The sequence below is a fragment of the Xiphophorus maculatus genome, chromosome 12, assembly GCF_002775205.1.
Source record: "Xiphophorus maculatus strain JP 163 A chromosome 12, X_maculatus-5.0-male, whole genome shotgun sequence".
NCBI classification, from domain to species: Eukaryota; Metazoa; Chordata; class Actinopteri; order Cyprinodontiformes; family Poeciliidae; genus Xiphophorus; species Xiphophorus maculatus.
The window spans coordinates 1,884,369-1,898,705 of record NC_036454.1 but is presented as its reverse complement, the minus strand read 5'-3'; the positions used below and the strand labels follow the sequence as shown (position 1 = coordinate 1,898,705).

Below are 14,337 nucleotides of genomic sequence, written 5' to 3'. Positions count from 1 at the left end.
TCCAGCCCTGTGCGCCAAAGTTCATTACTCAGTAATTCATTCATTGCTCACTAGTGACATCTGCTGTTGAACTAAAACTGTGACACATTGTCACTCAAGTAAATCATACAATAAGATGAGAAAACTGAGTAAATCTGTATAACACTAAAGGACATGTCATAATCTACATTTGCTAAAATGTTTCTGATTTTTACACAAGAACAATTTGATTTCAGCCAGAAACGATAAATGTTTTACTTAACAGGCTACTTCCAAGTAACTTTACACACTTTTTAGACTCCAAGGCTGCAAATATAACAAAATGTAAAAATGTGTTTCAAAAATAGCAAATTACTAAATAAAAATGAAAGTGGCATCTTAATGAGCTAATCTAAGCCAGTTAATGCTTTATTCTACCTGACATGCTGGCTATCTTGTATGCTAGCTCAAATTAGCCTCAAACAAAGAAGTAAATGAAGGAAACATCTCAGAGCTTACGTAGCAGAGCTGCTGCGCCGCCGTGGCACCGAGAGCGCTGCTTGATGGATGTTCTCATAAAGATAGAAGTAAAAATGTGTGTCTGTTTGTGAGACTGCTGGGTGACAACACGAGTTAAATGTCAAGCCTCTCGGGGCGCGATGTGACCCTGCAGCAGGCTGTCAAACACACATTCCCATGTCTGGACTTCTATCTTTATCAGGCCTGACAGGACGCAGTCACGGCCTCCCATGTCATGTTTATGTTTGCAGGGTCCAGGCGAGCCAAGAGCGCAAACAATATTGTGTTTAAGTTTGAGTTTCAGGAAGAGTCATGAAAACATTTGCACACCTGTTCAGCCTGCAGCCATAAACCGTTTACATGAAGGCGCTTCAGCAACCAGGTCAGCAGCTGAAATAAGATTAATATGAACAAATACAAAACTTTTATGAGACCATTTCATTAAACAACTTACAGTTTTAATGGGTTGATACTTGATTTATGCTGATGTGTTGATGCTGTAGGCTACGGAGATGCTAGGCGAATAATATCAGTAACTGAAATGTTTAATAATTAACAACAAAGTTTCCCTCAGTGTATTATAAGCCTGGCGGGCCACCAGGCTTTACTTGTCCCCCGCCAGGCTGAGTGTTTGTTTATTTTAAATAGTATTTTTTATCAAGCAGTGACAATGACAGCAAAGACTGGCTACACTAGGTTTATAGTTGGCTTATTGAGCCATTTGAACCAGAACATCAAGATCCTGCACCAAGCTGCAGACATTACTAAACAAAAGGAGAGGAAGTAGAAAAAGACAAGAAAAGCTGGTCCATTAATACTGGAGTTGTTTAGTTGGTGGTTAAGTATTGCTAGTAGTGTCTTCCAATAACACAACCAGGTCAAATGTTACATTTAAAACTCGTCTGGTTAAACACAGTTGAGTTCAGCGTGAAGTCTGGAAAAAACTCTGAACTTTACAGAGTCAACGTGATCTGAGGAGCTTTCAGCACTGCGGCACCATGGGGGTCAGTGACGGGACTCTGATACCTCGGTGTGTTACAGCTAGAGCTTAATGTTTGAAATGTCATCACCAGAGTAAATAAATACTAAATCCTTAAAAGTAAATCCAGCTATCGTAAGAGTAAAAGGTATTTGGTAGGAAGGGGGAATTAAGTTACCGTTTGGTCACTGAATCTGATTTAACTTGTAATCAAACAGATGAAAATATTAAATTATGGCCAAAAATTCTATTTTATGAAAACTAAAATAACACAATATAAAAAGGAAACACAATTACAAAGTAACTTATTTTGGCAGATTAAATTTTTATGGTGTTTTTACTGGACCTCTGAAGGCCTCAGTAGATAGAAATTACATCAAATCAATAAAACTTCAGTAAAAACAAAAAGTCTGCCGTTAACGTAAACTGCTGGAGAGTTTCTGTGTTTTAGTTAAATAATCATTAATCATTCAGTAAAATAACCAGAGGAGGGAGAAGCCAGAAACTTAGAGCAGCGCTACGTCGCATTACTGGGAGTACCAGGGTCTTCGACCTCTCCCCTGACGTACCGAAACAGGGTGAAAAGACCCTGAGTCCAAACTGACAACTCTGATGGCTCAAATTAGCCTCCATTCTTCAATTGTAAATGTGGCCGTTGACCGTCAGGCCAGAAGGTAGGAGTGTGAATAGTCCATGTTGGGGGTGGGTATCTATGATACCTACAACTAGTCAGTCTAGTTTTGAAGCATACATGAAGTGTTTTTGGAGAGATGTGACCTTTTGCAGCTGATCCATGATGTTGTGCTGCATTATCCAGGTCATTTTGCCAAATGTACATAGAGTTTGCAAAACATAGAATCTGTTTCAAAAAATATGCAAAGGTTTTTCTAAAAGAAATTAGTAATGTTTCTCTTTGAAATAAAGCTAAGAGGGTATAAAATGACAGTTTAGAAATAAACTAACCAAATTAATTGTGTTGATCCACCTCAAAAAAATCATGCAAAAAGTGTAAGCAAAAGAAATCTGGGAGACTTAGCACATGCAAATTTGCATGCAGCCTTTTGTGCTGTGGAGGATAAATAGGTGACTGCTTCACCTATTTAGTTCACAAGAACTAATGGCATTTATTTCAGTCATTATCTTGGGGGGGTGACCAAGGTTCCATCACTATGTGACAGCTGGTCAGCAAACCTGGCAAACATGATTGACATGGCAGCACTGAATGCACATGTGCTTTATCAGGCATGCATTGGGGTGCAGGAGAGACGGGTGGACTTCCTGGTTGAGCTTGCAAAAGAGTTCGGTAACTCTCATGTGAGCGAGAAGAAGGCACACAAGGAGAAACTGCTTCGGCAACAACCTTCCACACCCAGCTCAGGCAAAAGGGCGAAGTGTCAGGTCAACCATCGATGCAGGATGCGTGTCCTGAGGCCGAAACATCGTCAGTGACCCCTCACACCCCCACCATGGACTGTTCTCCCTGCTGCCCTCTGGAAAGAGGTTCTGCAGCATCCGGTGCAGGTCCACCAGGTTCTGAAACAGCTTTTTCCCACTTGCCATCAGACTGCTGAACTCTTAACTGGACTGCACTTAAAATCTGGTCTCCACTTTATACCTTGCACATGTACAGAGCTAAATAACTTCTATTTTACTGTCAGTCCTGCACTTTATATTTTATATTTAGATTTATATTCATATTTTATACTGTATTTTATTTTACTCACAACATTGGAACCTCAAACATTGTCCTGAGCCGTATGCAACGAAATTTCGTTCTGTATTCACCCTGTGCATGCAAAATGACAACAAAGTCAGTCTAAGTCGAAGTCGAAGGAACAATTGTGCAACTGTGAGATGCGTTGAGGCCGTTACCAGGGTACTTATAAGGTAATGGCCTTATTTACAGAACAAAAGCACCTGCCAGATAAAATCCTTCAGGTCAGTCGGCCCATCTCTGGACTCCAAAGGTAGAAATGCAAAATGGGATTTCTCTGGTACTCCTAGTGTGCTTCACAGAGGAAAGTAAAGAGTAAGATGCCCTGAAGTTACTCCTACAGGGACCTTTTAACTCCGAGTAACTGTAACTGAGTAACTGTAACCTTTATTTATTTTATTACCTACCTTCACTCACAAGTGACAGAAACTCGACTCAGGAAGCAGGAAATGGAGCCCTGAAACTGATCCGAGTTTGTAATGATGTCATGCAGGGTCCAAATAACTCTGTGTGTGTGTGTGTGTTTGTGTGTGTGTGTGTGTGTGTGTGTGTGTGCGTGCGTATTTCTTATTTAGTGCCAGTCTGTCGTCTATTTCTCTGTGACTTTCAGATCTTCTCTGCCACTCAGATTGAATGAAAACTGGATGAAAATAATTACAGGGTATTTAATTAATCACATTTGAACCAAAAACCAAATAATGACAAATTAAGTAACATTTTAAATTCTAAAACACAAACATTTTGATTTGATTTTATATAAATAATTTTCTCTCTCAAGTTTTTTCTTGAAAAAAACGTTACTTGAGCAACGACTGAACCAATTCCGTCTCGCCAGCCTTTATTTTGATAGTCCACTTTTATCAGCAAGCTAATTTGCATATATGCACGAAATATTTAGCCAGGGTAAAATACTTTTTTAGGTTGAAAATTAAATGTTTAGTTTGAAAAATAAATATTTACTTTGGAGCTAAATGTTCAGTAGATATTGAACACCATTTGTTCTCTTTATAACAGGCTGAATAAATCAAAAACACGGATGTTAATTCTTTACTGTGTAACTTTACCAACAGCACACCATAAACAACAATACGGTTATCTTATGAAATATTATAAAATATGACAGTAACAAATAACAGATGAAAACTGTTACTGTAATAACTCAGATTTCTGTGTAGCTAATTTTCAAAAATATTTATTTCTGACCTCAAGGCAGTCTACAGCTAGAACACACAGCTTAATGCTACCTGGGTTAGCACCCCTGGGTTAGCACCCCTGGGTTAGCACACCTGCTGTGAGCTACCGGCTAAACCTCATCTACTACCAACACAATATGTAAATAAATCGTCTAAATGTATTTACGAGCTCTCCAACGGTTAGTAAAACAGTACATGTGCGTTTATGTGTAAACTCTTACCTGAAAAGCGGAATAATTCAATAACGAGCCACGGACTCGACTCTTCCTCTGCGCCATCGGAGCCGTTCGGCATAGTAGAGCTACTGACTCACTAGCTCCAGACTCCCCCTGCTGGTCGCAGTTAGTTACTACATCTACTAGACGTACCGTAGCGATGGAATTAGCAGCTGTAGCTAATGCTAAAGCTAGCTAGGCTAAGGGACTAAACGGGGCTACAGATTAAACCGTTTTAATTTTAAAAAGAAATGTAGGTTTTAAACAGTTTCACGTTTTTTTCATCAATTCAGGTGTTGCAGCAAAGTGACGTGACATTGAGGCATGTAGGTTCACACAAAGGTAAGTAAGGTAAGTAATAAAATATCCTATAAAAACAAAATTAAGAATAAAAGTAAATCCAATATATTTATAAAGTCTTAAAACGTTTTAGTATAATTTTTGTTTTCTGTTGTTCAGTCTATTTTAACGTAAACTATGAGTTGAAATAATTGATTTAAATGTCATTTATGACATTTCAGCTGCCAGTCAAATCTGATTAACTCTGATGAAAATTTGTATTATCTGGTAATAAAGTCAAAATATCTGATAATAACATTTTGGTGAGGAGTTTTCTGTCTGTTTATTTTGGTTTCTGTGTCAGTTGAGTCTCTGTTGTCCTGTCTACCCCTTGATTGACCCCAGCTGTGTCTGGTTCCCCTGATTACCCCCTGTGTATTTAACCCCACCTGTGTCTCCCCAGTGCCTGTGTTTGCCGCTATTCCAGTTGCTACCGGTTTCTGAGCTCCTCGCCTTCTGCTCACCTGTGCTGCCTGGATTCTTGTTTTTGTATTTCATCGTTAAATCATCATTTACTCTCCATACCTGGGTCCACTGCGCTACCTCACCACCACAAATCATGACAATTTTCCACCAGAGAACTCATGGCCATCCAAAATCAGACAGTATGAGTTAGCATTTATGCTAAAGGAATGAAATAATTATTGAGTTGAGCATGAAAACATTTTAAAAATTGATATTTATTTACATATTTTTGTAGCATTGTGTGTGTGGCTTCCCCAGCCAAACATTAATGCTCTTTGGGAACGTTTGGATTTATTTTATAATATTTAAATCTGAAGGTAGAAAATAGCAGAATGATTAAATCAGCCAATCAGATTGGAGCCCTAATGAATGAATGAATGAATGAATGAATGAATGAATCCCTATGCAGCGTTTCTCCCCAGTTTTCTCTCCTGCGTGTCTGGAGGTCCAGCTGGAGCTCCACATATTTCCAGCCCTGACATCTGGGAGGCGTCCTGCTGCTGGGGGCGTGGTTCCGGGCTTTGGCTAGGACGTACGGACAGACTGACATCACTCACTGTGAGGGACGGACGGACACTCAGCTGGGGCTCTCCTGAAGGTCAGTGGCTTATCCTCCTCCTAAATAAGATCAAATATCTGCTTCAGTGACTTCATTCAGCCTTTTTTAGGTTATTATTTAGATTAACTCAGCAAATAAAAGTATTTTAATAAATAAACTGAGGATTTCTGGATTTAACCTGTTTTTCTCTCTTCCTGCTGCAGAGCTGTGGACGAATTGGGAATCAGAAACAGATCTGCTTATTTCCCCTACAGGTACAGCTGATGTTTTATTGAATAACTAAAATAATGTATTATTATTAACACATTATGAATAATGTGTTAATAATTATTAATAATAATTATTCACTTTTGATGAGCTGAGCTCATCAAATCAGCTTCAGATCTGATGAGTTTAAAATGAAAAGGGAGAAAAGAATCAAAATGTGTTCAGATGTAAGTTTAGAGAAACAGAAATTATATTTTATAGAATTGCACTTTCAGTCCTGAGGTTGGTTTGGCCGCTCCATGTTTATTTTGTAACTGAATTTATACGAGTCGCTCTTTAAATTTAAATTTTATTTGATCCGTTTATGACCAACATGATTCTTGTGGTCCAAAACGTTTCCCAGGCGGCTGATCAGCACATAAAACCCGACAGTAAACTTTATTAAACATAAACTTTATTAAACTTTATTAAACATAAACTTTATTAAACATTATTAAACATAAACTTTATTAAACAGTAAACTTTATTAAACATAAACTTTATTAAACTTTATTAAACATAAACTTTATTAAACATTATTAAACATAAACTTTATTAAACATAAACTTTATTAAACATTATTAAACATAAACTTTATTAAACATAAACTTTATTAAACTTTATTAAACATAAACTTTATTAAACTTTATTAAACATAAACTTTATTAAACATAAACTTTATTAAACATTATTAAACATAAACTTTATTAAACATAAACTTTATTAAACATTATTAAACATAAACTTTATTAAACATAAACTTTATTAAACATTATTAAACATAAACTTTATTAAACAATAAACTTTATTAAGCTTCTGCTTTTCACCAGGAAACTCAACACATGAACAGTTTTTCTTGTTTTACTTGTTATTGGGTCCAAAGCGAGGCCTCCATACTGAACTAAAGATGATTAAATATTATTCATATTTGGGAGAAAACTAAGAATCAATTATTTTTGTTTGAATAAAAACCAAGAAGCTGGATTTTAAGGAGCCTGAAAGAACAGATTTCACTCATAATGGAGGCCAAATATTTTAGGACCAGTTGAAAGTTTCCAGAAATGATCACTAAAAAAAACTACAGAAATAAGTTCAGCAGCATTTTTTGTGGATTTACGTGCTTGTTCCACGATAAATATTAAAAACCTTTTAATGAAACGAACAAATGAGTTAAATTATTATTGTGATTATAACTTTACTCTGAAGTTTTGGTTAATGTATTTTGGACAAATCTGAACTAATCCCAGGTCTGATCCTAATCTAAGATGGATTTTATGTTTGAAAAACACAGAAATGGATCCGTTTTGTTTATTTTCTCAGTAAAAACAAAGATTTTATGAATCTCAGTGATCTGGAACCAGGGACGGTCAAATCCTGTCACAATGGTGGATTTGCCCTTTAACCTCTGTAGGATGCCAGCTGCAGTCTCGGTAGTGGCTAATAGTCATGCTAGCCTCACAGTGCTAACAGGACGTTTGTCTGGTAATCTGTCTATATTTCTTTTCTCCACTGATTTCCTGAACAGTTTGAGATTTGATGAAACCTCTCTGTAATAACTGAGCGCTGTCGTTGCCTTTTTCAGAACCCGATAACTCAAGAACTACTTCCTGTCTTATGTCAAAATAAGAGATTTAAAAATAGATACAACCACAAATGGTGCGTTTCATTTGCAGTGAGAATTCAGAAATTACGACTTCCCAGTCGTAAAAATCAGCTGGGACTGGAGAATATTTCATAAGGCCGACTACGAGAAACAATATAGCTGCTCCTCGCATCAACAGTAGGAAGCAGCAATGAAAATATTCTTAATTTACAAAATAAAAGTCAGTCTAAAGTCAGCATTATGTGTAGCGCCTGCAACTCTACCCTGACCAGATTAAAAGTGATGTTTGTTCATGGAAAGTAAAGTTTCGTAAGACGTATTGCGAATAATGGCTACCTGGGCGTCGCCATGTTGGAATCCAAACTTCTCCAAATATGTTAACAGGAACGATGTTTCCTACATCAGTCACAGCTTCGAGTTACAACTTCAGAGAAAAATTGAATGCACCATTAGGTCTCTAGCCTCAGTAGGACTCTACCTTTAGTGTCTGTAATGGCTAATGGTTAGCCATTCATGCTAGCCTCACAATGCTAACAGGAAGTTTCCATCTTATCTGTTAATCTGTGACCATTTCCAGGACAGTTTAAAGTTTAAGGAAGCCTCTCTTTGGTACCAGAGCGCTGTTATTGTCTTTATCATAAGGAGACAACAACCCAACTACTTCCTGTCATATGTCAAAATAAGAGACCAAAACTTAGATACAACAGTGTGACCTTTAAATTTAGTGCTCACAGTTATAGCTTCAACTGAAACAGCAACTGAACAGTGACGCCTCAGTTAGCTTACAGCTCCTGTTTTTAGCTGGTTTAGCTCTGTTGAGTCAGCCATCCATCCATCCATCCATCCATCCATCCATCCATCCATCCATCCATCCATCTTCTTCCGCTTATCCGGGGTCGGGTCGCGGGGGTAGCAGCTTCAGAAGGGAGGCCCAGACTTCCCTCTCCCCGGCCACTTCTTCTAGCTCTTCCGGGGGAATCCCGAGGCGTTCCCAGGCCAGCCGAGAGACATAGTCCCTCCAGCGTGTCCTGGGTCTTCCCCGGGGCCTCCTCCCGGTGGGACGTGCCCGGAACACCTCACCAGGGAGGCGTCCAGGAGGCATCCTGACCAGATGCCCGAGCCTCAACTGGCTCCTCTCGATGTGAAGGAGCAGCGGCTCTACTCTGAGTCCCTCCCAGATGACTGAGCTTCTCACCCTATCTCTAAGGGAGAGCCCAGCCACCCTACGGAGGAAACCCATTTCAGCCGCTTGTATCCGCGATCTCGTTCTTTCGGTCATGACCCAAAGCTCATGACCATAGATGAGGGTGGGAACGTAGATCGACCGGTAAATCGAGAGCTTCGCTTTTTGGCTCAGCTCTCTCTTCACCACGACGGACCAGTACAGCTAGCCGACCCTTTAAACTGGGGAACAGAATCTTTTAGGTTCTGTGGTTTGGTACCAGTTCCTTCTGATGGAGGCGTTTTGCTGAACCACTGTTGTTGGTTTTGTTTTGTTGCAGATGAACTTGGCTCTGATCCACGACCGTCTGTACATCAAGTCGTTCTGGGAGAACCGGATCAGCGCCGATAACCAGCATGCTGAGAGCGAAGAGAACAGGATGAACAAGAGCGCCCTGAAAAAGTCAGTAAGACCTCGTCTCTTTATCACAGCAGACACAAACATTCAGTTAGCCTAACATTCAGTTAGCCAAACATACAGTTAGCTAAACATTCAGTTAGCCTAACATCCAGTTAGCCTAACGTTCAGTTAGCCAAACATACGGATAGTGATAGATGTTTCCAGAACCAGCGGGTTCGGAACTGTTCAGGTTTTCAGGCAGTTTGTTGCAGATCTGAGGAGCGTAGGAACTAAATGCCCCTCAAATCGTTTAGTTCTGGTTCTGGTAACTCTGGTCCGCTGGTTCTGAAGACCTTAATAACTGTTAAAAGGTTCTGATTTTGGGTTTTCAGGCTTTTCCCACCGGGATCTGAACAGTTCAGATCAGAGTAACTAAAACTCCTGCTAAAACCCCCATATATGTCCTAAACAACATCCAGTATCAGCAGGTTTTTATACCGTTAATAAAATATAGTCGAACATTAATGTCTGATTGTCCTCATTAAGTCTCTGCCTGCTAATCTGCAGCTGAATTTAAGGAATTATACATTATTTTCAGTATCATGTTCAAGTCACGAAATAACTTATATATGATTGTTTCCTTCTATCTGAGCTGGGACGTAATTTATTCCTATAATCAGATTAATCTCTAATCTGTAATCGGCCCGGTTCAGATGGAGCTGCTGTTGTACGGAGCTAAATTGCTACCATAATATTTGTTCAAAAGAAAAAAAGATTTCAAACTGAAAAAAAAAGTTTGAACCTGAAAAGTAGTTTCAAACATTTCAGTTTGAAATGTTTTGTCAGTTTCATTTCATTTTTTTCCTTTGAACAAACTTTATGGCCCTAATTTAGCTCCATACTGCTGGTTTCCAGCTCCATGCTGAGTGACCACGGGGCGCTGCCGGCTCGGCCGCCTCACCTGTGCGGGCGCCGCGTGTTGAGCCTCACCCTGCGCTCTGCGTGTGGACCCGCTTACGACACGGCGGATGAATGCGTTTGGGCCGACATGTGAGCGTAGATAACAAATAGACACATCTAAAAACAGAACCGCTCATTACAAACATCCCGTCTCTCAGCAAGCCGCGGCCCCGGAGACAGTCCGGTCCTCAAAGGGCCGCCGCACCGCGCCGGACGCTAATGAGCGGAAACATCAGCCGGACCGCCGGCCGGGTCACCGGTTCTGGCAGGGAGCGGAGAGAGGAATGAGGCGCCGCTCATGGTGGCAGGAAGGAGAGATTCAGCACCAAACGACTGATTCCTCAGGTGGAAGAGGTTCTGAAGGTTCTGACCGGTCAGACCCGACCGGACCTGTCGGGTCAGAACCGGTTCATCCAGACTTTAACTTCCTGGCTCTGACTGAAACCTCCAGGTTCGCTCCAGGCTCGTCCTGCTTTGACTCAGCCATCTTCACATGAACCCTGACCTGCTTCCCACAGCATGATGCTGCCTCCACCATGTTTCACATTGCTGCTGCTGCAGGAACCTACAGAAAAACATGGAGGAGTTTCTCCATCTGAGACGTCAGTGCTCTGGACGGAAGGCCGACTTTGTGACCGTCTCTCTGTGTCTCTGGAGGTTCTGAGTCTTCTCTGCGGTTTCCTTCAGGTTGCTGTGAATGAATTGAGCTTCCAGCAGAGGAACATCTGGACGGGTTTCTGCTGACTCCCATAATCCCCTGCTCTCCATTACCCCGTCCCCTAATCCCCCTGCTATCATACCGTGTTTCTCCTAATCCCCCGGGTATCTGTTACCGGGTCGCCGGCTAATTGTGAGCGCTATGTGTGATGTGGGCGGAGCCTGGAGGACGAGGCGATGAGTGACGGAAAGCGACAGCCAGCAGGATGGATTTAGATTCAGTTTCTTGAAGCTTTAAACGCCGAAGTTGTCAGGAGGCCGACGCAGCTTCAGGCTCTCTGCTTTCAGCCAGACGCCGTCAAAGATAAAACGACTCACAAGACTTTATTTCATCAAACCACAGAGGCAGAAAAACCTGCTGCTTGTTTGGGTTTTGTGTTGTTTGGGATTTTTTTGTGATTGCGTGTTGGAGTTAGCTTCATCCATCCGTTTGCTTGCTCCTGTCGCTCGCAGCTGAAAATGACGTTTTTCATCTTTCTGTTTTTTGCATCAACATTAAAATCCTTCTAGTAGCGATGACACAGACCAATCCCTCCAATAGTTCACAATAGTTTTTTTAAACCAAAATCATTTATTTTGTGGCGCGTTTTTAGGAATATTTGCGTTTTGTTTTTACGATAATTTCCTCCCTCTCATGTCGGATTGCTCTGCTCTGCTTGCGTTAAAATTTGACGGTAAATACGACTTTTTGTTTCACTTCTCATCGATCATGGACTGTAACTTGACATCAGCTAAACTTGAAGTAGCAGAGGAATGGGAAACACTGCCACCTGCAGGAGGGAGTTGGCAGAACTTCAACTCAGGGTTTTTGAACATTTTGCAGAAAATTTGTAATAAACTCACAATCGTACATTAGTGTGAAAAATGTGGTTTGATGATTTTCTGAAATATCTGGTGTCAGCCTGGAGCTAAAGGTTGGTGACCCTCAGGTTCAGCTGAAACAGAATCAGAGCTGTAGGCATGCATCCATGGAAACGGGTCAGAACCAGAACCAGGCTGCACTGGGTCTCAGTTGGTGGAAGAACTCCTTCAGGTGGTCCACACGTTCCTGAATAAATGACCCGTTCGGGTCAAGATGTTCTGGGCGAGTTTCCGTCTGTGGTTCTGACTCTGCCGAGGTCAGCAGGATTATCAGCAGCTGAAAGAACAAATGGAATAATCCGGAAAACTCGTCAGGAAGGCGGCACAGAAATGGTGAGGACAGCTGACAGAGAGAGTCAGCTTACACACACACACACACACACCCACACACACACACACACACACACACACACACACACACACACAGGTCTGTACTTGTGTTTGTTCTCCAACCTGCTGACATGCTCTCACATTTGTTCCTCTGTCTTTGTGACGACTCGTTAACATACCGGACTCTGAGCCTTGACAAATCTCTGAGAATGTTTCCTCTTGATGGTCCGGTCGACCCGGTTCTACTGGAACCAGAACTCCATCATCTGCTCCACCTCCAGCTGCTGTGGTTCTGAGTCAAACCAACCTGTTCCCCTCCTGGCCTGTGGGGGCGCTGCACCAAAAACCACCGAAGGAAACGACACAAAAACCTCTGAAGACACTGAGAGCAACTTCCTTCTTCACCAGATGGAAACAAGATGGAGGCGTCAGATTTTAGTGTTGGAGGATTTCTCTTTAGTCTGCTAGCGCTAGGCTAGCACATTAGCTTCAATTATGTTTACCCAGAATGCCCTGTACTGCAGTCCACTTCCTGCAGCAGTTTGCAGCGGTCTCTGGTCCGCTTGGCGTTCACATTCAAACCGAACCAGAGTTCACTTCAACCGAACCCAGACCGAGGTTTGGAGGACCAGAGGTCGATTAGCGTTCACACCTCATCAACCGGACCGGACTTTGACTAGGCAGACTGGAGTTGGATTAAAGCGGACAGAACAGGGATGATGTTCAGGATGTTTGAGACTTCTCCGTAGGACAGTCAGTCCCTCCAGGATTTCCTGATTGTTTTTGTGAAAATTTCCTGATCAAAGTTATGAAAAATGGACCAGATTGGACCACAGTTTGGTCCGTTTGGGGCGGAGCTACAGGAGTCACGCAGCACAGTCCTCTGATTGGACAGAAAAACGTGACCAGACATTCCAGCACGCCACGTTTGTTATTGGACTAGCATAGCGCTACGCTAGGAGTTTGTTTTTTACACTCATGAATATTCTGACCATAAAACGGCATATGAACTGTAACAACGCATAACGCTTTAGATTGTCCTTAGATTTAGGTCTGAACTTTGACTGGGACATTCTAACAGATAAAAATGCATCTAGAGTGGTGTTATCCAAGCACTCGCAGGCCAAAATTATGATTTTTAAAATTAAAAATGTAGAAAATTTCTATTCTGTTTTTTTTCAACCTTCTCACCAGAAACTGAGAAACTTTTTAATGAAACAAATAAACTAAAAAAAGACGTCTGTGAAAATCCAAAACATTAAAATTCAGCCTTGATAGAGTCAACTGATTTTACATTTTCTGGTCTAGAAGAAAATGTCTGATCTCAGCAACAAGAACAGAATGTGAGCGGCTCCTGCTGGGGCCCACATCTCCGTCCCGGACGCCCCAGTTCGGCCCGCGTGCCGCATGTTGAGCAGCCGTCCTGACCGGGTGGTGTTGTGTGTTTTCAGGCTGAGGGGGGAATGGGTCGTCCGTCTGGAGAACCGGAACAAACACCTGAAGAAGCTCAACGACGGCTTCGTCCGCAAGGCCAAGACGGAGAAGTCAGCTGACCAGACATGAGCCAATCACAGGGCAGCAGGAGCGACGGACGAGTTTCAGTGTTTAGATTCATAAAATGTTTCTGAATAAATTATTTAGTTCTGCTGTGAAATGAAACAATGGCTGTTTGAGTTCCTCTGGGTTTTACTGTGACGCTGATTCAGCAGAACTGGACTAAGATGATGATGATGATGATGATGAAGATGATGTGCAGCCAGAACATCCGGGTTCTGACCCGTCTGGGTCCGATTGAAGAGCCACTCTCATTATTTTCATTAAAGGTTCTGGTGGATCCAAACGAGCCTCAGCAGCCGATCCAGATCATAAAACCAGGCAGAAACTTCTGACAATAAACTCAACATTTTCTACAACAAACGAGCAAATTATTTCCTATCTACGGCTGTAGGATCCCTGTGAAACAGCGACTCCTGCTGGGGAACCCAGAGAACAGCAGCTGGGACGCATTACTGGATCCAAGGGTCAAAGGTCATCCAGGCAAGAACGAGATAAAGTTCTGATCAACTCTGAAACTCAGACTTTAAACTTTCAAACCGTAAAACTACGACCTCTAACACA

At 41.5% G+C, this 14,337-nt stretch overlaps 1 protein-coding gene across 1 annotated transcript; it reads left to right on the top strand.

Moving 5' to 3' along the window:
• Window positions 1-5,869: 5,869 nt before the first annotated feature.
• Window positions 5,870-13,883, top strand: fam240a (family with sequence similarity 240 member A). The gene is made up of 4 exons (XM_023344127.1): window positions 5,870-5,980; window positions 6,145-6,195; window positions 9,293-9,414; window positions 13,671-13,883. Exons 3-4 carry the CDS (start codon window positions 9,293-9,295, stop codon window positions 13,780-13,782), a joined length of 234 nt encoding a protein of 77 aa, XP_023199895.1. The 5' UTR covers window positions 5,870-5,980; window positions 6,145-6,195; the 3' UTR covers window positions 13,783-13,883.
• Window positions 13,884-14,337: the final 454 nt, after the last annotated feature.

Excerpts from the sequence above, each read along its gene's own strand:
- fam240a (XM_023344127.1), top strand. The coding sequence starts at position 9,293 with ATGAACTTGGCTCTGATCCACGACCGTCTGTACATCAAGTCGTTCTGG. Across the intron at positions 9,415-13,670 it reads AACAAGAGCGCCCTGAAAAA|GCTGAGGGGGGAATGGGTCG; the intron begins GTCAGTAAGACC and ends GTGTGTTTTCAG.